This window comes from Perognathus longimembris, chromosome 26 (genome assembly GCF_023159225.1).
Source record: "Perognathus longimembris pacificus isolate PPM17 chromosome 26, ASM2315922v1, whole genome shotgun sequence".
NCBI lineage: Eukaryota > Metazoa > Chordata > Mammalia > Rodentia > Heteromyidae > Perognathus > Perognathus longimembris.
In genome coordinates, this window is record NC_063186.1 from 7,782,540 (window position 1) to 7,803,572 (window position 21,033).

Consider the following 21,033-nt stretch of genomic DNA (forward strand, 5'->3'; position numbering starts at 1 on the left):
CTCTCTGCTCGGCTAGGTTTGTCTTCCCCCCTCTCCCCTGGCTTCGAACCCTGATCCTCAGATCTGAGTAGCTGGGATGATAAGCATTAGGCATAGGACCCTAGCACGGTCCCTGGCTTCTTTGTGCTCAAGGCTAGCACTCTACCACATGAGCCACAGCGCCACTTCCGGCTCTTTCCTGTGTATGTGGTGCTGAGGACTCGAACCCAGGGCCTCGTGCATGCTAGGTGAGCGCTCTACCACTGAGCCACCTTCCCAGCCCTGGAAGCAGCCCTCTTCCACAGCACCACCAGGGGCTTGGCAGCCAGGCTGACCCAGGAGGGAGGAGTCAGGGAGAGTGCAGGGGAGGGGGCTCCATCTGTGGTCCTGTGCTGACCCCTAGTGGACGCAGCAGCTCCTGCCTTCGCTCATACCCCCCCCCCCCCCCCGGGTAGAGGGAGACATGGGTGCTCTCTGATGGAGCTTTGGGGTGCCCCTCTGTTGGAACCCACAGATCTTGAGCCCCTTTTTGGCCATGCCCACCGCCCCAGACAACACTTGTTCTCCCAGAAGCTTTGATTCTCTTGGAAGGGAATTCATTCAAGAGGGAGGCTGCCGAGACAGGAAGACTGCAAGTTCAAGGCCTGCCTGGGCAACTTCGAGAGACCCTGTCAGGAAGGGAGAAGGGTGGTGTAGTTCAGTGGTACAATGCTTGCCTCGTATGTGCAAGGCCTTGGGCTCCACTTCTAGTACCTGCCAAAAATAAAATAATAATTTATAGATTTCCAGCCCCCCCAGTCACTATTGCAACCCCAAACTCAGACGTAAGTATAACTCATAAATCCCAGGTATAAGAGCTCACTAACTCAGTGGGCTCATGGAAGGAATTCTCCTTTCTTTATTCTCTCTCTTCTCCCTCCCTCCCTCCCTCCCTCCCTCCCTCCCTCCCTCCCTCCCTTCCTTTTTTGTTCTCTCTCTCTCTTTCTGAGTGCTGACTAGGGCTTAAACCCAGGGCATTGCAGTCTAACTTGAACTTTTTGCTCATCCACTTGAGCCTTAGCCTCCCCCGCCCCCTTCTGGCTTTTTCTGCTGGTTCACTGTAGATGTAGTGTCTCAGACCTCAGTCTCCTGATTAGCTAGGATCAAAACCCTGCTTTACTGTTGCCTGGAGGCAAGATGGGGAAGAGATCTTGGTTTAATGACACAGAGCTCAGTGAGCCAGATATCATGGGAATAGAAGACAGAGGGAGGAGACGGCAAACCAGTACAGTGGCATAGCCCTGTAATCCCTCTCTTGGGGAGGCTGAGGTTGGTAGGATATCCAGTTGCAGGCCTGCTTGGGATACATAAAACCCTGTCTTAAAAAAATCAACAAAAATGTGGCTGGGGAATGTGGCTTAGTGGTAGCGTGCTTGCCTAGCACACAGGAAGTCCTGGGTTCAATTCCTCAGCACTACACACACAGAAAAAGCCAGAATTGGCACTGGGTTCAGCCCCTGAGTTCAAGCCCCTGGACTGGCAAAAAAAAAAAAATAGCTGGGCATTTGTGGCTCACTCCTGTCATCCTAGCTACTCAGGGGGCTGCGATCTGAGGATCGCAGTTCAAAGCCAGCCCAGGCAGGAAAGTCCATGAGACTTTTATCTCCAACGAACACCAGAAAACTGGAAGTAGAGCCATGATTCAAAGTGGTAAAGCCCTACCTAGTCCTGGGGCTTGAACTCATGGCCTTGAACAAAAAAAAAAAAGAGCTCAGGGGCAGCACCCAAGCCCCAAGTTCAAGCCCTACAACCCACCAATAGAAAAGAGAGGGGGGAAAAAAGTGTAAAAAACCAGAAGCCGGCCGCTGGTGGCTTTCGTCTGTCCTCCTAGCTACTCAATAGGCTGAGATCTGAAGCTCAAGGTTCAAAGCCTGCCCAGATTAGGAAAGTCCAGGAGACTCTCATCTCCAATGAACCACAAAAGAATTACCAAAAGCGGAGCTGTGGCTCAAAGTGGTAGAGCACTAACTAGCCTTGAGCAAAAATGAAATAAAATAAATAAAACCCAAATAAACAAAAAAAATAGCTTAGGGACAGAGCCCTACAGGCCCTGAGTTCAAGTCCCAGTACCAGACAAAAAAGCAAAAGGAAAGCAAGAGGGAAGGGGAGGAGCCAGGACTCAAGGCCCCGCCCCTCCGCCCAGCAGGCGGAACCTTTCTTTACCGGGCACGGAAGGAAGATGTTCCCAGCCGTACCTTCCGGCGTCAGCCACCGTATTTCCCGTGCTGCCCCGCAGCCTTTCTCTTCCCCTTCCGGTCCCAGGCGCAGCGGCTCCCGCGGGCTGGCGGTGAGTGTTGGGTCGCGTGGTATCCGCTGCCATCCGCCACCCGTGGGCTGTGGCGGGGCGCGAAGCGTGGCACAGCGGCCACGGGGACGACCGAGGAGTCTGCTGGGGGGTTGTGGGGAGCTTGGGGGGGCTGCGGATCCCCAGTGATGGGGATGGTGGGGTGGGGGAGGCGGCCTCCGTTTCAGGGCTTCAGTCCTCACCTGGAGAGCGGAGGCCGCTGCGGGTGGCGGATCTAAAGTCTGTGTCTTGTGGCCTTGTGGCCTGTTAGCCCTCCCCGCCGCCCCCCTCCGGGTCGGGGAGCTTGTTGGGGGGAGGGGGGCGGCCTGGCCAGCTCCCCTCATCCCTCGTCTTCTCTCTTGCCTTGCAGGTTCAGACATGGCCAAGTCCAAGAACCACACCACGCACAACCAGTGTAAGTTATAAAGGGCCCCAGCTTGCACCCCATTCCCTGGCTGGGATTGAATTAGGGAGGTGTTGGGGTGGGTACCGGCACCGTAGGTGTATTTCTCCCTATTGCTTTTCCTTTTGATGCCAGTCCTGGGGCTTGAACTCAGGGCCTGAACACTGTCCCCGAGTTGAGGCTCAAGGCTAGTCTTCTCCCCTTAGAGGTATAGCTCCATTAGCCGCTTTTTGCTGGCTGATTGGAGATGAGAGTTGCCGTAGACTTTTCTATCGTGGGTTGGCTTGGAACATCTGATCCTCAGATCTCGGCCTCCGGAGAAGCTAGGCTGACAGGCGCGAGCCCTGGGCAGCCCGGCTTGGCCCGTGTCTTGAAGCTGTGGTATTCTCCGCTCTCAGGCAGCCACACTGGGAAGTGAATGGTGTATTGACCTGGGCTTGCCACCACTTGTGTGTTAGGGGTTTATTAGAGGAAATAAGTCATTTGTGGGTTTTTGTTGTTGTTGTTGTTTTGGGTCTTAGTTCCTTTTCCCTTTCCACAGCCCGGAAATGGCACAGAAATGGCATCAAGAAACCCAGATCACAAAGATACGAATCTTTAAAGGGGGTAAGTGTGCTGACTAAACCATAAAAATGATCCACCTTGATCCAAGGTCTGTCTAATTCTTATTTATTTTTCTGGCAATCCTGGGGCTTGAACTTGGGGCTTGGGCACTGTCTGAGCATCTTTTTTTTTTTTTTTAAGTGGTACAAAGCAGTTTCAGTTCAGCGTGTTAGGTGGTGTATGTTAATGCATCTTGATGAATGTCACTTCTTCCTATCCAGAATCTTCTATATCATCTCCCCTCGCCCTCCTTCCCCAGGTTCACAGTCTTGCCTGAATGCTGTTAACGACTTCACGACTTCCAAAGACCATGCTGTTCGTTTTCTATGCTGCTAAACTTGCTAGGAGTTTTCCTTGGCATAACCAGATTCCGCAGAGCAGAATAACCACCATCCTTGCTTAGCCAGAGCCCTGGAGGGAAAGTTGTTTTGGTTTTGGGTTTTTTTTTTTTTTTTTGCCAGTCCTGGGTCTTGAACTCAGAGCCCGGGCGCTGTCCTGGAGCTCAGTGCTAGAGTTCTACCATTAGGCCACCCTTCCACTTCTAGCTTTTGGGTGGTTCATTGGAGCTAAGAGTCTCGCAGACTTTCCTGCCTGGGCTGGCTTCAAACTACAATCCTCAGATGTTACATATTCACCTGAGCTTCTTTACGACGTGTACATTCCACCCCGCCAGTGCTCGAACCCTTGTTCATACGTTGGTCATCAGCTCTCTTGGGCTCTGAAAGTGGTCTCTACCCCATTTAGCCAGGCGGAGTGTTGGCTTAGTGGGGAACGCGCTGGAGTGTCTCTGTAAATAGTTTCCAAGGGCTGGACGATGCTACGCGTGAGGTTCGACTGTGCTGTTTTTGTTTGTGCAGGTCCTAGGGCTTGAACTCTGGGCTTCCCACTCTTCCTCTGCTTTTTTTTGCTCAAGGCTAGGGCTCTACCCCTTGAGCCACAGCTCCACTTCTGGCTTTCTGGTGGTTCGTTGGCGATAAGAGTCTTCCAGACTTAACTGCCTGGGCTGGCTTTGAACCTGAGTAGCTAGGATGACAGGCGAGAGGCACCGGCGCCCGAGTCTATGCTGTTTTGTAGGATGCCGGTGTCTTTCGGGAATTGATGACTCGGAGGCGTTTTTGCTGTGCCACTCAATCCCTTTCTGCTCTTCAGGTGGACCCCAAGTTCCTGCGGAACATGCGTTTTGCCAAGAAGCACAACAAGAAGGGCTTTAAGAAGATGCAGGCGAACAACGCCAAGGCCCTGAGCGCGCGGGCCGAGGCCATCAAGACGCTGGCGAAGCCCAAGGTCGTGAACAACAAACGCAAACTGCCCGAGCAGCCCACCCGCAAGCTGCAGCGCCTCGCCTTCATCGCCCACCCCCAAGCTCGGGAAGCGCATCCGCGCCTACATGGCCAAGGGCCGCAGGCTCGCCACGCCCAAGGCCCGCGCCCAGGCCAGGGCCAAGCTCAAGCCAAGGCCCAGGCCGCAGCCGCAGCGCTGGCTAGCACTCCAGCTCAGGCCCAGGCCCAGGCCCAGGCCGCAGCCCCTAAGGGAGCCCAGGCCCCAGCCCCTAAGGGAGCCCCCAAGGGAGCCCAGGCCGCTGCCACTAAGGGTGCTCAGGCTCCCGCCCCTAAGGGTGCCCAGGCCTCAGCTCCTAAGGGCGCCCCTAAAGGAGCCCAGGCTGCTGCCCCTAAGGGATCCCAAGCTCCAGCCCCTAAGGGAGCCCAGGGTCCTGCGAAGGGCCCCCAGTGAAGACCCGCATCTGCCCACGCGAGATGGTGGACTGCTGTGGTTCCCTGGCTGCTGCCGGCGGGGGGGCCAGTGGGTTCTCCCAATAAACCTGAGGTGGGATCTGAGGTCCCCCGTGTCTGTCGTGCCATGCCTGGGTGTGTGTATACGTGAGCCAGAACCTGGAAACGGGGAGCTCCGGAGTTGGGGGGTTGGCCCTAAGCAAGTGAGTGGAGCTTCATGGGGGCTGATAGGGGAAAGGGGGGACCCCTAGGCACTGCTAGCACCTGCGCCGCCCCCCCTCCCCCCAGGGTCTGCTGTCCTGATGTCGCTCCAGGCAAGGGGCTTGCTGTGGAACACGTTACAACTTGTCCAGATTACACTTCAACTTGCACCAGGAGCCTGGGCACAACCTTGGGCCTTGGAAAAGAAGTTAAGGGTGCCAACAGGTTAAGGGTGCCAACAGGCCAAAGTCCTGGTTTTGCTTTATTTTTGCTGTAGGCAGGGCTCTGCCACTTGTTTTCTGGTGGTTATTTGGAGATGAGTCTCCACCATCCTCCTGTCTCAGCTTGCTGAGTAGTTGGGGTGACGGGCGGGAGTGCGTGGTGACCCACTTGTTGGGCAAAATGGCTGAAACTAGGATGGTTGTAGAATTACCACATCAGGCTGGGTCTCTAGCAGTGCTGACGCTTCAGCCCAAACCCTTGGGTCTGTTCAGTATCAGCTCTTGGCTGTGACAAAGCAGTGGCTGCATCCCTTTTTGGTGGCTGGTCTTGGGGCCTGAGCACTGTCCCTGGCTTCTCTTTCCTCAAGGCTAGCACTCTGCCACTTGAGCCACAGCGCCACTTCTGGCTTTTTCTGTGTATGTGGTGCTGAGGACTCGAACCCAGGGATGCATGCATGCTAGGCAAGCGCTCTACCACTAAGCCACAGCGCCACTTCTGGCCATTCTCTGTATATGTGGTGCTGGGGAATCGAACTCAGGGCTTCATGTATACGAGGCAAGCGCTCTTGCCACTAGGCCATATCCCCAGCCCCGCTTTTTTTTCTGTTTTTTAACTTGAAATACTGAATACAGGGCCGGGAGCTTGCCCCGGCCCTGGGCGGTGTCATATTTAATGGGAACAATGAAGTACCCCTAACCTCACAGGCTTTATTGGTGGGCAGAGGGAAGAGGCGAGCTCGAGCAGCTCCAGGGGCTGGGCCCCTCCGGGAGGGAGCCCGGGCTTCAGCTGCCGTGGGGCGGGGCGGGCACGCTGGCCAGGGCGGGCAGCAGGCGCGTGTAGATGTCAATCCCTCGGAGAAACACGGCTTCGTGCAGCCGCTCGTCGTGGTCGTGCAGCAGCACGGGGGTGCGGTTCATGGGTGAGAAGCCCAGAGCCGGAATCCCCACCTGCAAGGGAGAAAAGCTGCCGTCAAGCCTGTCACCCTTCACTGAAGGAGGCTGAGAGCCAAGGACTACAGTTCAAAGCCAGCCCGGGCAGACAAATCCAAGAGTGTGTGTGTGTGTGTGTGTGTGTGTGTTGGTCCTGGGGCTTGAACTTGGGGTCTGGGCACTGTCCCTGAGCTTATTTTGCTCAAGGCTAGCATTCTACCATTTCTGTCTATTTCTGTGTATGAGGTACTGAGGAATCGAATCCAGGGCTTCACGCATGCTAGGCGAGCGCTCTACCACTGAGCCACCTTCCCAAGAGACTCTTTGTTTTTGTTGCCAGTCCCGGGGCTTGAACTCAGGGCCTGAGCACTGTCCTTGGCTGCTTTTTGCTCAAGGCTAGCACTCAGCTACTTGAGCCTATATATGTGGTGCTGGGGAATCGAACCCAGGGCTTCATGTCTACAAGACGAGCACTTTACCACTAGGCCATATTCCCAGGCATCCCCCCACCCCCAAGAGACTCTTATGTCCAATTAACCAGCAACAAAAAGCTGTGGCTCTACAAACAAAAACCCCCAGGGACAGTGCTCAGGCCCAGAGTTCAAGTCCCAGCACCAACACACATCCAAACAAGGTGTCACTGAGGGACAGCTTAGAAGAGCCCGCCCCCTGCCCCGCCCCCAACTCACCACCCGGATGTAGCGGCTGTCGGTGGCAGCAGGAAAGATCTCTGGCTCCAGAGTGAGATTCCTGTGTGTGTGGGGGGCAATGGGGCAGTCAGCAAGGAGGGGAGGAGCACGGGGGAGGGGGGACTGGCTGGGAGAAGAGGCAGGAGCTGGGCTGGGGTGGGGGCAAGGGCTGGCCAGTGCTCACAGGTCCTTGAAAACCCCACTGAAGGCTGCCCACCAGGGGTCTCCGTCATCCGTGGGTGTCTCCCGGGGCTGTGTCCATTTCTGGGGGAGACAAAGGATGGCAGGCTCAGCACACACAGGGCTATCTTGTCTTGTCTCATGCACCCCCCCCACACACACACACCCCGCCTCCACCTACTCAATCAGCCATGTAGCCAGGGTAGCTCCAGGCCCCCTTCCCAACCCCTAGGTCAGGGGCCTTGCTTAAGATGGCTCCCCAGGCCTCCCTCTGAGATTAGAAGTGGGATTACCTGATTACGCATCCTCACATTACACAAAGACCCATTCTTTGTGGGCATAACTCATATCTAAGTAATATCACATAAGCCGGGGAGGGTGGTTCCCTCCTGTAATTCCAGCCTCTGGGTATTGGGGAGCCAGCCTAGACTCCCATTATATGCTCAAAAATCAAACCCCATGTGTCCAAGGGGAAATGGACTCTTTACCTGACTTAGGTCACCTTGATAATAACAAAGGATTTAAAAAGAAATGGACAAAAAAGGACCAAATATCTCGATATGTAATATCCGCCTCTCCCTTTTCATTGTCTATGGTCCATGCAGTCCTGAGCCTACGTTGGAGACTCCTTCCTGCATTTCCCAGCATCCTCCTCGTCTCTACAGCTACTGACTGTTGATTGGTTGCATCCCATGTCTATCAAAGCGAAAGAAAACCCAGATGGCTGCAGACACACCACACTCGCACCCATCCCGGCCTTGGCTGTCAGAGGTTCGAGTCCCTACCTGGGCAAACTCAAAAGTGACCCCCTCGCCAGCCTCTTCGCACCAGCTCTGCAGCTGCTTCTCAAAAGCCTAAGAGAAAAGACGCCTGTCATCCCAGCTCCCCGAGAAGAGGCTGAGAGATCTGAGGATCGCGGTTCAAAGCCAGCCCGGGCAGGAAGCCCCCCCCCCCCCCCTGCCAACCCAGCTGGAAGTAGCACCTGCAGATCCACATCTGGCGCTACTCGGATGTCGAAGCAGGCGCTCATGGACGCCGGGACCACGTTGTAGGCCACGCCCCCCTCCAGCTGAGTCAGGTTCATGCAGGTCACTGCCCCCTCTTTCAGGTGAGGGTTTGACTGGAGCCTGCAGTGGGGGGAGCAGCAGATCAAAGGGGGTTCAGCTTCCCTTTGAGAGGACACAGTGCCCCTGACTCCCCCACCACCCCCCCCCCACCCCCCAATCCCGCCTCCCACCCGATTCCCTTCCCAGGCTGTCTTTCTTACCTCTGCCTTTCCTTCTCCCGGAATGCCAGGATAGAACTCACAACCTTATGCTAGAGGGGCGTCAGGGGAAAGACGTAAGCGTGGCCCAGAGCAGAGCCTCCCGAACACCACCACCCCCCGCACCCTACCAGGGGGCGCCCCTACGTTCCCCACCCACCAGCTTCTCCGCCGCCGTGTCCTCCATGAAGCGCGACCCGTGGCCAGGTCTCCCCGTGCTGGTGACCCTCACCCCTGGGGGAGATTGGTGGGGTGATGTGAGGAGGACGGCTGCACAGACAAGCAACTGGGGGCGGGGCACCCCGATTCCCCCCTTCCATCCCAAGCTCTGGAAGTCCCCGCTCAGGGCGGCTCACGCCTGTCACCCTAGCTACTCAGGAGGCTGGGGGCTGAGGATCACGGTTCGAAGCCAGCCTGGACAGGAAAGTCTGTGAGACTCTTAACCTCCAATATACTCAGGGAAGTAGTGCTATATAGCTCCAGTGCAACACTCAGGCCCTGCGTTCGAGGACACACACACACACACACACACACACACACACGTTCACATAGGAAAGGGAGGTAGAGCTCTGGGTTCAAAGCTCGGGCTTGCTGCGTGTGACCTTGGCGAGGCCCCTGCCCTCCCTGGCCTAGTCTATCCGTCGTGACCCCACCCTCCAAGCTCCTATACTCACACCAAGGGCTCCGCTCACTGTAAAAGACAGTGAAGGCGTCGGTGGGGTTGGCCAGGCCTGATGGAGAGAGGTTTACAGGGTGGAGCGAGCCAGCTGCCGCTAGCGACCTCCCTCAACCCCGTCCCGGGAGCTGGGAGGCTTGCCAACCCGCTCACCCTCATCCAGGGCAAAACCCGCCCTCAGTGCCCGGAACTCAGGCCGATGCACAAACAGCTCCATGCCTTTGTGACCTCCGACCTCCTCGTCTGTGAAAGAGGCAGGGAGGGGAGATGAGCGATCCGAACTGTCTCCCCGCACCGCCCCCCCATACATGCCCCATGCCTGCTGCACCCCCTACCAGGCACAAAGGTCATGTGGATGGTTCTAGGGAACTGGCGGCCCTCGGCCTTCAGTCTCCTCACAGCTTCCAGGTACCTGCAGGGGACAGAAGCATTCTGGGTAATTCTAGAAAAGTCCCCGCTCCTCTCTCTGGGTCTCAGTCTTGTGGTTGGAAGCCAAGCCCAGGAAGGAAAAAGTCTGTGAGACTCTTCCTTCTCAATGAACTACCAAAAAAGCTTCCACGAGAGCCGTGCCTCAAGTGGTAGAATACTAGCTTTCAGCAAAAAGAAAGCCCAGGTCTGGAGTTCCAGTCCCAGGACCAACACCAAAAAGAAACGAAAAAAAGACAAGCAAGAGCATAGGTCCTAAGTTCAAACCCCAGTACCAGCACAATAATAATAAAAGTAATCAAGCTCTCCCTTGGCCTTCAGGCTCTCCAGCCGTGTTCCTAGATCCCACAGGAGTCCGTGGGCAGAGGCAACTCACTGGATGCTGACACACTTCATGTCCTGGGAGCCCCTGGCATAGATGTAGCCCTGAGAGTCCTTGAAGGCTTCGAAGGGGTCATGGCTCCAATGTTCCTGGAGGTAGGGATGCAAAGGGGGAGGGGGCACTGCAGAGTTGGGGTGACGGGTGGGATGGTGAGAAGGGACCCAAGTGGGGCGGAGAAGCCAGCTGATCCCCACACCCCTCCTCGGGAAGGGAAATCCATCCTGTCATCTATAAGCTGTGTCCCCCCCCAGGTCTGCACACACACACACACACACCCCACCCTCCACTCTGTACCTACCTTGAAGACAGGGACCACGTCGGTGTGGGAGTTAAGCAAGATGGAAGGCAGGGCAGGGTTGGTACCTTCCCAAGTGAGCACGGTGATCACATAGCCCGGTGCCACCTGGAGAGAGGGTGGGAAGGGGTGCTGCTGGTCAGGGCTGGGTAAGAACGAGTCCCTTTCTCCACGTGGGGTAGCAAGGCTCACCTCCACTTTCTGACAGCTCAGTCCCAGCTGGCGGGCTCTGTCCTCAAGGAAGGCCACGGCAGCCCCTGGGAGCACAGAGGGCTTTGGGGGGGGACTGCTTCTGTCTACCCATGACTCCTACAGCCCAGAGAGATGGGGTGCTACCTCCCCACCCCACCCCAATAGGATGTGACATTCCTTCAGGGACATCTGCATGGCTGTCCCCAAGGAACAAGTTAGGCTGGCATCAGTAACCCTCTGGAGAGTGAAGATGGCGGTTGGTGCTTGCCTACTTGAACCATGCCTCTAGTCTGGTGCTTTGCTTTTTGCTACATAATTAGAGATGGAGTCTCTTGGACTTTTCTGCCCCGGGATGACTTGGAACCACCATCCTTCAGCCTCCTGAGTAGCTAGGATGACAGGTATGAGCTACTGGTGCCTAGCTAGCCATCATTCCTACCTTCCTAAAGTTGGGGAGAAATGAGATAGCCCAAAGGTGTGGAGGAATGGCTGAATCTCACAGCAGTGATTTGGGGCGTGTACATAATAGTCATTAATCTAGATCTCCTAAAGGACTATGGCCTCTGGGCGCTCATGGGTGTGTGTGGAATGTTTCGGAATCTACTGCGGTATCTTCACGCCACTCCCACGCCCTGAGGGGTGAGGATAACTAGTTGTGATCTTTAGTTGTGGGGGGTGTAATCCTTTGCCCCATCAGAGACCCTTAAAGGTTCACCCACAGCCCCTCCCCGCCCCCGGAGCTATCCCTGTCTTTGACTCAGTGAGTGGCTACAGACATGGCTGAGCCATGGGGGCGGGGGGGGGGGGGGGAGGGAGAAGCAAAGATGGGTGGCAGCCGATGCCACAGGTCCCATCCGGGTCTCTGAAGCCTGGGGTTCTCACCATAGTCCGGCTTGGGCTGGACGGTGCAGATGCGCAGGTACTGGCGGAAGAGGGTCACGGATGGGTGCTCGCCCTCGGGGCTGGCCATGGCGCAGGGGGTGATGAGCTGGGGGCGAAGTCCGGAGTGATGGGGGGGGCACCACCAGGAGGACCCCCGCCGCCTCTGCACAGGCCTTCCCTGCTGAGACACGAGACCCCTGTGGTTGCTGTTTTCCTGGCTCAAGGCTGGCAGTCCACCCTCGGGCCTCAGATCTGCTCCCGGGTTCCCAGCCCCCCGGGGCTCAGCCTCCCCCAGCATGGCTGGGATTCCAGGCGGGGGCCCACCCCCACCCCCACCCCCGGGCCCCACGGCAGGGCGGGGAAGGTCCTGCTGCCCATGTCAGAGAGAGGCAAGCTGAACCTCAAGATCTGGGGTGAGCCTGGCTGGAACCCCAACACGGATTCCCTCTTGACCTGTGCAAAATATTCCCCTCCCCCTCTCCCCCCCCCCGCCTGGCTTTCGTGTTAAGGCCCCCCACCCCGGGGTCCCCACCCCGTCCTCCCCAGGACCCTCACCACCACCCACCCACCCACCCCTCCCAGCCCGCACCCCCGATCCCCCTCCCGGCCCTCCCCGCAGAGCCCCGGACCTCTCCCGGTGCTGACCCGCGCCTGTCCCGGACCGTGGCCTGGACTCCGGGTCCGCCGAGGTCTGAAGCTCAGCTCCGCGGCGGCGATCGGCGCCACCACGTGGCTCCAGCCGCTGGGCGGAGACGGAGGAGGGCCGTCGGCAGCGCACACGGCCCCGCCCGGCCCGGCCCGGCGGCCCCGGAGCGCGCGGGGCCTCCGCTGGATCCGGGACCCCGCCCACCGACCCACCCGCGGGCCTCTCCTAGAGAGCCGCCAGCAGGCCACGCCCACCGGGCCTCCCGCAGGCCACGCCCCCTGCGCACCCACGGGCCACTCAGCGAGCCCCGCAGGCCACGCCCACAGGGCCTCCCGCAGGCCACGCCCCCTGCGCACCCACGGGCCACTCAGCGAGCCCCGCAGGCCACGCCCACAGGGCCTCCCGCAGGCCACGCCCCCTGCGCACCCACGGGCCACTCAGCGAGCCCCGCAGGCCACGCCCACAGGGCCTCCCGCAGGCCACGCCCCCGAGCTCCGGTCCGAGGTGGTGAACCCTGAGCTCAGGATAGTCCCGCCCCCAGACGGCTCCACCGTTCCCTTCCAGCTTCCTGATTGGGCGAGAGGGGAAGGGGGCGTGTCCCGTGGTTAAAAGTTGCTACAGTTGCTTTGGATTTTATTTCATTATTATTTTATTATTACTAGTCTTCTTTCCGGTTCTGGGGCGCTGTCCCTGAGCTGCTTTTTTGCTCAAGGCGAGCACTCTGCCACGTGAGCCCACAGCGCCAATTCTGGCTTTTTCTGTGTATGTGGTGCTGAGGCATCGAACCCAGGGCTTCATGCCTGCCAGGCGAGCACTCTACCACTGAGCCACCTTCCCAGACCCCCATCCAGCTTTTTGATGCTCTAATAGGAGAAAAGAGTCTCAAAGACTTTTCCTGTCAGGGCAGGCTTTGAACTGTGATCCTCAGATTTCAGCCTCCTGGGTAGTCTGATAAGACCAAGAGAGAGTGGGAAGCTCTGAGTTCAAGCTGCCAGCACACACACACACACACACACACACACACACACGGGATGGTGGGGAAACTGGGTTGAGAATGAAGACAGCATTGTTGTTGAAACAGTCTGCTGCTTTGCTGTCTGATTAGGCCTGGGTGATCAGCGAGAGACTTCAACCCCAGGAAGGTTGTGGCGGGGGGGGGGGGGGGGGGGAGCCCACAGGCCTCTCTCCTCCACACTCCTGACTTGCCCCCTTGGTCCAGGGGTTGAAGTCTGTGAGCCCCTGCCCCTCCCCAAGCTGGCTCAGCCCTTGGAGCAGAGACCAGAACTCGCCAGAAGTACAAATCGGACCTTATACTTTTGTTCCAACACTGAACTTGAACTCAGGGCCTTATGTTCTTGCTTAGCTTATGCACTCAAACCTGGTGGTACTCTACCCCCTTGAGCTTCTGCCTTCTTTCTTTCTTCTTCTTCTTCTTTTTTTTTTCTGGTTAATTGGAGGTAAGAGTCTCACAGACTTTCCTACCCTGGCTGGCTCTGCACCGCGATCCTCAGATCTCAGCCTCCTGAGTAGCTCGGATGACAGGCGCGAGCCACCAACTCCAGGCAAGACAAAAATCACGTTTCCTTTATTGGGCCCCAAGAAAGGACGGAAGCAAGTCCGGGCTGAGCCCGATCCTCAGCTCTCCGTCCTGGGATCCGTGGGTCGGCTCAAGGCAGATGGTCCAGGAAGTCAAGGAGAACCAGATGGAAGTCTCGAGGCTGGTGCAGGTAGCAGGCATGGCCCGCGTTGGTCAGCTTCACCACGGAGTGGTTGGGCAGGTGGCGGAGCTGCCGCAGAGATTCTGGGGCCAGAATGTGGTCTAGCTCCCCAAACAGGATGAGGGTAGGGGTCTGTAGGGCAACATAAGAGGTCATAATTTTATTTTTTGGGGGGGGGTGTCTGATGATCATCTATAGGGAGCCTTTCTCAAATACCCTGTCTCTTTATTGTGTTATTGTTGGTCATGGGGCTTGAACTCGGGGCCCGGGCACTGTCTCTGAGCTTTGTCCACTCAAGGCTGGTGCTCTACCGCTTTGGGCCCCAGCGCCACTTCCAGTTTTCTAGTGGTTCATTGGAGATGAGAGTCTCGTGGACTTTCCTGCCTGGCCTGGCCTTGAACCAGGATCCTCAGATCTCAGCCTCCTGAGTGGGTGGGACCTACAGGCGTGAGCCACCAGCTCCCGACTCAACCCCCCTCTCTTCCATTCAAGGGTCCCTCGAAGGAAGACTCCGATCCACCCCCCCACGCCCCACCCCCCACGGCACACACCACGGTGAAGGTTCCAGTACCTTCACAGCCCAGAATTGCTCCTGGGTGTAGTTCTGGGTAGAGGTGGGCGCGATGGGCACAAATCCTTGGAGCTGCCGGTGGCCTTGCATCAGGAAGGGCAGGGCGTAGAGGCCGCTCAGCGAGGGGCTCACCAGCACCGCGTTGTGCACCCCCAGGTCCTGTAGCACCCGCTCCAGCAGCTGCGCACGCCCGGCCTGGGTGCTGGCCTCCCGCGACGCTGCCGAGTTCCCAAAGCCTGGCAGGAAGGGCAGGGGCCGGCTGAGGGGTCAGGGGCTGCCCCGAGCTTCCTGCCCTCCACTGCGGGGGGCGGGGCATGGGCGACCCCCCAATTTCCCAGAGACACTTCCGTTGTGGTAATATAATGCATGTGCTACAGACACTAAAACAAAATGAATGTTAAACGAAAGGATGACACCAGAGTTAACAAGATGGAAGACAGGGGTGGGAAGGTGGCTTAGCGGTACAGCACTTGCCTAGCATGCATGAAGCCCTGGGTTCGAGTCCTCAGTATCACATCAACAGACAAAACCGGAAGTGGGGGGCTGGGGATATGGCCTAGTGGCAAGAGCGCTTGCCTCGTATACATGAGGCCCTGGGTTCAATTCCCCAGCACCACATATACAGAAAACGGCCAGAAGTGGCGCTGTGGCTCAAGTGGCAGAGTGCTAGCCTTGAGCAAAAAGAAGCTCAGGGACAGTGCTCAGGCCCTGAGTTCAAGGCCCAGGACCAGCTCACACACACACACACACACACACACACACACACACACGACAGATTTTCTCAAGGTACAATTTGGTGTCGTGAAACACCAATACACATCCCCTCCCCCCCCCCCCCATCACACCTTAGGGCTTCCCTCCTCTTCCTTCTGGAAAGTTCTTGAGCACGGGAAGCAGCCTGCTCCCCTAGCCACAGGGGTTGGGGTGCTCACCTGGCAGGTCGAGGGCGATGGCCCGGTAGCCCCTCTGGGACAGGAGCTGCAGCGTTCCCAGACGCTCCCACGTGTGCGAGCTGAAGGCCTTGCCGTGGAGCAGAACCACCTCTACCCTGTGCGCGTGAAGGAGACGCGGGGGGTGAGGCCGCAACAGCTGCCTTTCCTTTCTTTTAGTTTTGTAGGTCACGGGGCTTGAACTCGGGGCCCTGGGTGCTGTCCCTGAGCTCTTTGGCTCAAGGCTGGCGCTCTAGCAGGTTGAGCCACGGTGCCACTTCCGGTTTCCCCGGTGGTGTACTGGTGATGAGAGTCTCCCAGACTTTCCTGCCCGGGCTGGCTTTGAACCTCCATCCTCAGATCTCAACCTCCTGAGTAGCGAGGATGACAGGCGTGAACCACCAGTGCCTGCCTTCTCTTTTCTTTCTTCCAAGGCCCTCCCCCCCAAGCTGGGACACCCCAAATCAGCCTGGAGTTCCTTCACGAGACCTTGTTAGTATCAGCACCCACCTGCGCGCCTGGTGGAGAGGAAGCACTTCTCGGTAAAAGATAGGAGACTTGCCCGGGGTGACACCAGCCAGGATTGTGACATTGGGGTCTCTCCAGAGCCGGGACTTCTCTTCGGGGGGTCTCAACAATCCCACATACAGTAGCAGCAAGAACATCAGGCCAAGGCCCAGCACGGCTGCCTGGTACCGGCTCATGGAAGCCTACAGCACAGTCAGGAGGAGAGAGAGGAAGAAGCTGGGTGACCGGTGCTTTGGGCAAAGATGTGTGTGTGTGTGTGTGCATGCGTGCCAATCCTAGGGCTTGAACTCAGGACCTGGGTGCTGTCTCTGAGCTTTTTGGGAGCTAGCAACAGCTCCACTTCCAGCATTTGGGTTGTTTATTGGAGATAAGAGCATCCCAGGCTTTTCTGCCTGGGCTGGCTTTGAACCGCAATCCTCACATCTCAGCCTCCTGAGTAGCTGGGATGACAGGCGTGAGCCACCGAGATTCTGGGCAAAGATTCGTCTTTGCCATCCTGGCTAGACCACCTAAACCAGGGTGCTTTTGCTCATCAGGCTTTATGACAGCAGGCTCAGCTGTGGTTGTCCCCCCAACACACACACATCCAGGACTCAGGGACCCCAAAAGAAGAAGAGTGGGGAGCCGGGGCTCATGCCTGGCATTCTAGCTCCTCCCGAGGCTGAGACCTGAGGAGGGGTGGGTAACCAGGCCAGGCTGGGGCAGAAAAGCCGAAGACACTCCTATCTGCAGAAAGCCCAAAGTGCAGGCGTAGCTCAGGGTGAGCGCAAGTGTGCAAGGCCCCGGAGATCAAGCCCTAGTAACTACTAGGCACACACACACAAAGTACATACTCACACCAGACACATACAGAAGAGGAACACACACAACCCTTCAGAAATGCACACACACACACAGAAATACACAAGGAAGACGCTTGCAGCTTCCAGCGCTCTGCCTCTGCGCCTGGCCAGCCCGGGTAAGCACGGCCTGCCCCCCCCCGACCCCCCCCAGACCACCCGCAGGCCCTCCTTCTGGGGGTACTCACCGGCGGAGGGGGGTGATCACGCTGGTGTCAGGCTGACTACGACAGGGCAGGCCTGGGCCCCCGCCCAGCGGAGGGGGGAGGTCCCTGTGTCCATCAACCCAGCACCGGGCTCCGATTGGCTGCTGGGGAAGTGGGCGGGGAAAGCGGGGGGGGGCGGAGCCCCCAATGTGCGCCTGCGCAGTCCTCTGCATCTGCCTGCCTGCCTGCCTGGCTGGCTGGCTAGCTGGCTGGCTGGCTAGCTGGGGGGGGGGTGGGGGGGACCAAACAACCCAGGGGGAGCCCCCCCGCCCCAAAGCACTGCTGCACCCCACAGTTGTTACCCTCCTGATTAGCTAGGATGACAGGTGTGAGACCCTGGGCCTTGCACCCTGACTTCACCTGGCCGGCCATGCTCCTCCAGGTGTGGTGGGTACAGACCCTGGGGCCCGAGGCAGCAGGTCCCTGGGGACTTCCTGCTCTTGGTGGTTCACGTGAGGCTGAGTGGCTTGGGGAAACTGAGGCCGCTGGAAGACGTCTGGAGGGGGAGGAGGAGGCGTGCAGTAGCGGCGCGACGCCACCAGGTGGCGCTGGGGAGCGTGGCCCGCGTCTCACTCTCCGCCCCACCCCACCCACCCACGGGGCCCACCCCTTCCTGGCCTGCCCTTCCTGCCCCAGCCAGGCCAGCCTGCCCCTGCTTCGCTGCTGCACCCCCGCAGGTACCCCCCCCCACCCCTTGCACCCTCCCCCGGATCGTCTCTTCCTTCCTCTTCCAGTCCCCTGGGCTCCTGGGCTTCCTTCCCTTGGAGCTTGGACCCCCCCCCACACCCCCCTACCCCCCCCAAAGTTCCTGCCTTGGACTGCTGCTTGCTTAGATCTCCGCCTTTGAACCCCCTCCACTTGGGCTTCTTCCCGACCCCCCCCCCCCCCCGCTTGAGCTCCATGAGGTCCATAAAGCAGAATAGAGAGGAGAGAGATGACAGTCCACGGACACTGTGTCCTAAGCACTGTGTCCCACGCGCTCCGTGTCTCTTTGAACCAGGGCGGTGGTGGTGGCCCCCTGTTTAATCCTCTCTGGTGCCTCAGAATTGAACATGATTGAGTTACCTCCTTTATGGAAAAGGATCCGCTGTCACCGGAGCCTCACAGATGGAGTTCACTTTATTTTTTTTTCCCCCCCTCCAACTCATTCTATTCCTCCCTGATTGTTCCCCGTGCCATTGAGGTGAGGCTGGAGAGCACCCAATCGGGTGGCAGAGGCGGGCAGAGCACCTGCACCGTGCTGGCCCTCCCCGGCTGGCAAATATATATTCAGCCTTGGCCCTTCCCTCCTCAGCCTGGCTTCGAACCACAGGTTCCTCATCCAGTCGTAGGCGGACAGCCACCATGGCCCCCGTGGAGCAGCGAGACGGTACCATCGAGGTCCAGGAGCAAAGGCTGTTTTACCGCGAGGCCCGGCCGGGCGGTGGGCAGGCTGCTGCTCTTGTCTGTGTTGCTGTTGCACGGTATTCGTTTCTCCTCCGAGACTTGGCAGAACCTGGGCACCCTCCACAAGCTGGCCGAGGCTGGCTACCGGGCTGTGGCGATTGACCTGCCGGGTAGGTGCATCGAGGACCTGGGCAAGGTTGGGGATCCAAGGCCTGGGGCTGGGGGGTGGGGGGAGGACCAAGCCAGGCTAGGCCCTCAAGCTCCAGAGTTGGGTACCTACGAGACTTTGAGTTCCTCTGATTTCCTGTTCTGCTTATTATTATTACTATGCTTATCATTTGTGTTGCTACTGAGGCCTGGGTACTGTCCCTGTAGCTTTTCCGCCCTCAAAGCTGGTGCTCTACCAGGACAAGACATACTAGCACAGGCATAGGCCCCTGAATGCTGGTCTAGAATCCAGACCTCCCAGGCCCAAAGCCCTTAGTAACCGACTGAGGCTCTAAGCCTCTCCTCTGGGCCAGGCCGGGGCTTGGTATGATTTCAGGCCTCCTGGGCAGGCCTCTCATCCTGACCTGATTGGTTCCCACAGTGGGTTGGGCTGGGCCCTTGAGAGCAAAGGTTGGGGAGCTAAGGTTGTTGTCTAAAGTGGGGAGGGAGATTGGATTGCCAGGCACACCCCCCCCCCTTCCCCTCCAGGCCTGGCCACAGTCCTTCACATCAACACCCACAGCCAAGAACCTTTGTAAGCAACCCACTTCATTTTTACAACAACCCTAAAGGGGCAGGTATTTTGTTTTATTACCTTTTATTTATTTATTTTATTATTTATTTATTTACTTTGCCAGTCCTGGGCCTTGGACTCAGGGCCTGAGCACTGTCCCTGGCTTCTTTTGCTCAAGGCTAGCACTCTGCCACGTGAGCCACAGTGCCACTTCTGGCCATTTTCTATATATGTGGTGCTGGGGAATCGAAACCCAGGGCTTCATGTATACGAGGCGAGCATTCGACCGCTAAGCCTCATTCCCAGCCCCACATTCTTATTTTTTTTTATTGGTTGAGTCTGAGGACACCGGAGCCATGCCTCTAACAACTTTGTCAACCTTTTTAATAGAAGGAGAAGCCCAAAGATCAGAAAAACAATGAATGGTGGCTCAAGCCAGTGATACAGCTACGCAGGAGGCTGGCGTCTGACATGGCCAGTGGTTTGAAGCCAGCCTGGGCAGGAAAGTCCATGAGACTCTTCTTTTCAATGAACCAGCAAAAACTCCAGAAGTGGAGCTGTGACTCAAGTAGTAGGGTTGCCACCCTTGACCATAAAAGCCAAGCAAGGCCATGCGTAGGTTCTAGCTCCCGGTACCCAGCACAAAACCAAACCACAGAAGGAAAAGGGAAAGGCTGGGAGCCGGTGCTCACGCCCGTCATCCTAGCTACTCAGGAGGCCACGATCGGGAGGATGGGTGGTTCAAAGCCAGCTGGGGCAGGAAAGTCTATGAGACTCGTGCCTTCAATGAACCACCAGAAAGCAAAGAAGCGAACTTGTGACTCAAAGTGGTAGAGCGCAGTTAGTTAGCCTTGAGGAGGGAAAAAAAGCTCAAAGACAGCGCCCAGGCCTTGAGTTCAAGTCCCACGGACGGAAGAAACCTGAGCGCTGGTCTAAGAGGACTTCCGGGAGGAAAGCCCTCCGTCCTCCCACTCATCACCCTTTGTCTCGTCTCTCCCACACCCGTCCGTCTTCTTGCAGGTCTGGGGCGCTCTAAGGAAGCAGCGGCTCCGGCCCCGATTGGGGAGCTGGCGCCTGGCAGCTTTCTGACGGCTGTGGTGAACGCCTTGGATCTGGGCCTGCCCGTGGTTATCAGCCCGTCCTTAAGCGGCATGTACTCCCTGCCTTTCCTCACCATGCCTGGCTCCCAGCTCCGGGGCTACGTGCCGGTGGCCCCCATCTGCACGGACAAGATCAACGCGGCCGACTACGCCGGCGTGAAGGTACCTACCTAGTGTGGGAAGCCGAGCTGTTCCCCGCCGGAGGGCAAGGAAGGTTCGATCTCTGTGCCTTCCATCTTCGCCCACACCCGGGGTGACTTGGGGCCAAATCTCCCAGCCCTGCCCTGTGGTTCCCTTGGCAAATGATTGTGCCTCAAGCCCAGCTGTGTCTCCGCTTTTAGGGTAGGCCCGCGTCCCTGCTGACTCCGCCTTCTTTTTCCTTTCTCGTAGACTCCGACTCTGATTGTATACGGTGATCAGGATCCCATGGGGCCCACCAGCTTTGAACACCTGAAGCAGCTGCCCAACCACAGGGTGTTGGTTATGGAGGGAGCAGGGCACCCCTGTTACCTGGACAAACCTGAGGACTGGCACCGAGGGCTGCTGGATTTCCTGCAGGGCCTCGCTTGAGCCCCAGCTCTGTGGATGGGGGTTGTCAGCCTGCCTTGGGATCGATCCCTCTCTCTCTCTCCTCTCTCTCTCTCTCTCTCTCTCTCTCTGCCCAGTCATGTCAATGCAGCAGGTGCATCCATCTCTGGCTCTCTGGGTTCTTAATCTTTGGTGTTTACCTCTTCTGCTTCTTTCTCTTGCAGAGACTAAAAAGGAGGTTTAAAACAAAAAAAAGAATCAAGAGGAAAAACTAAACAGAACCAATTCTCAGGAAGTCACCGGGTGGAGGGTATTTCATCCGTTGATTGCTCGTCCTACTCGCTCCCTTGCTTGGCTTTCTCCTTCTCTGCCCGGCCTTCCTTTCCAGTTCCTTCAGACGCCCTGCAGTTCCTGGTTATTCCCTGCCCACTGCCCTACCTATAGGACTTAGACCATCGATAGATACAAGCCTGTCTGTATCTGGG

The 21,033-nt window shown here is 57.7% G+C and overlaps 4 protein-coding genes across 4 annotated transcripts; 2 read left to right on the forward strand and 2 right to left on the reverse strand.

The window, feature by feature from the left end:
• The first annotated feature begins 2,171 nt into the window (after positions 1-2,171).
• Rpl29 (ribosomal protein L29) lies at positions 2,172-5,166 on the forward strand. Its single transcript, XM_048335029.1, is given in 6 exon segments — positions 2,172-2,305; positions 2,673-2,717; positions 3,247-3,311; positions 4,458-4,664; positions 4,666-4,737; positions 4,740-5,166. Coding segments are annotated over 5 exon segments (681 nt in total). The 5' UTR covers positions 2,172-2,305; positions 2,673-2,680; the 3' UTR covers positions 5,040-5,166.
• Positions 5,167-6,099: 933 nt separating this feature from the next.
• Positions 6,100-11,554, reverse strand: Acy1 (aminoacylase 1). Its single transcript, XM_048335024.1, has 14 exons — positions 11,377-11,554; positions 10,495-10,559; positions 10,306-10,410; positions 10,002-10,096; positions 9,535-9,611; positions 9,353-9,442; positions 9,198-9,254; positions 8,684-8,757; positions 8,527-8,576; positions 8,242-8,386; positions 8,045-8,113; positions 7,264-7,343; positions 7,080-7,140; positions 6,100-6,408 (listed from the first exon to the last, which is right to left on the reverse strand). Exons 1-14 carry the CDS (start codon positions 11,462-11,464, stop codon positions 6,244-6,246), a joined length of 1,221 nt encoding a protein of 406 aa, XP_048190981.1. The 5' UTR covers positions 11,465-11,554; the 3' UTR covers positions 6,100-6,243.
• Positions 11,555-13,582: 2,028 nt separating this feature from the next.
• Positions 13,583-16,934, reverse strand: Abhd14a (abhydrolase domain containing 14A). Its single transcript, XM_048335028.1, has 5 exons — positions 16,796-16,934; positions 15,751-15,950; positions 15,244-15,359; positions 14,312-14,547; positions 13,583-13,872 (listed from the first exon to the last, which is right to left on the reverse strand). Exons 2-5 carry the CDS (start codon positions 15,942-15,944, stop codon positions 13,690-13,692), a joined length of 729 nt encoding a protein of 242 aa, XP_048190985.1. The 5' UTR covers positions 15,945-15,950; positions 16,796-16,934; the 3' UTR covers positions 13,583-13,689.
• Positions 16,935-18,083: 1,149 nt separating this feature from the next.
• Abhd14b (abhydrolase domain containing 14B) lies at positions 18,084-20,786 on the forward strand. Its single transcript, XM_048335031.1, is given in 4 exon segments — positions 18,084-18,247; positions 18,249-18,369; positions 19,941-20,182; positions 20,411-20,786. Coding segments are annotated over 4 exon segments (633 nt in total). The 5' UTR covers positions 18,084-18,157; the 3' UTR covers positions 20,591-20,786.
• The last annotated feature ends 247 nt before the right edge of the window (positions 20,787-21,033 follow it).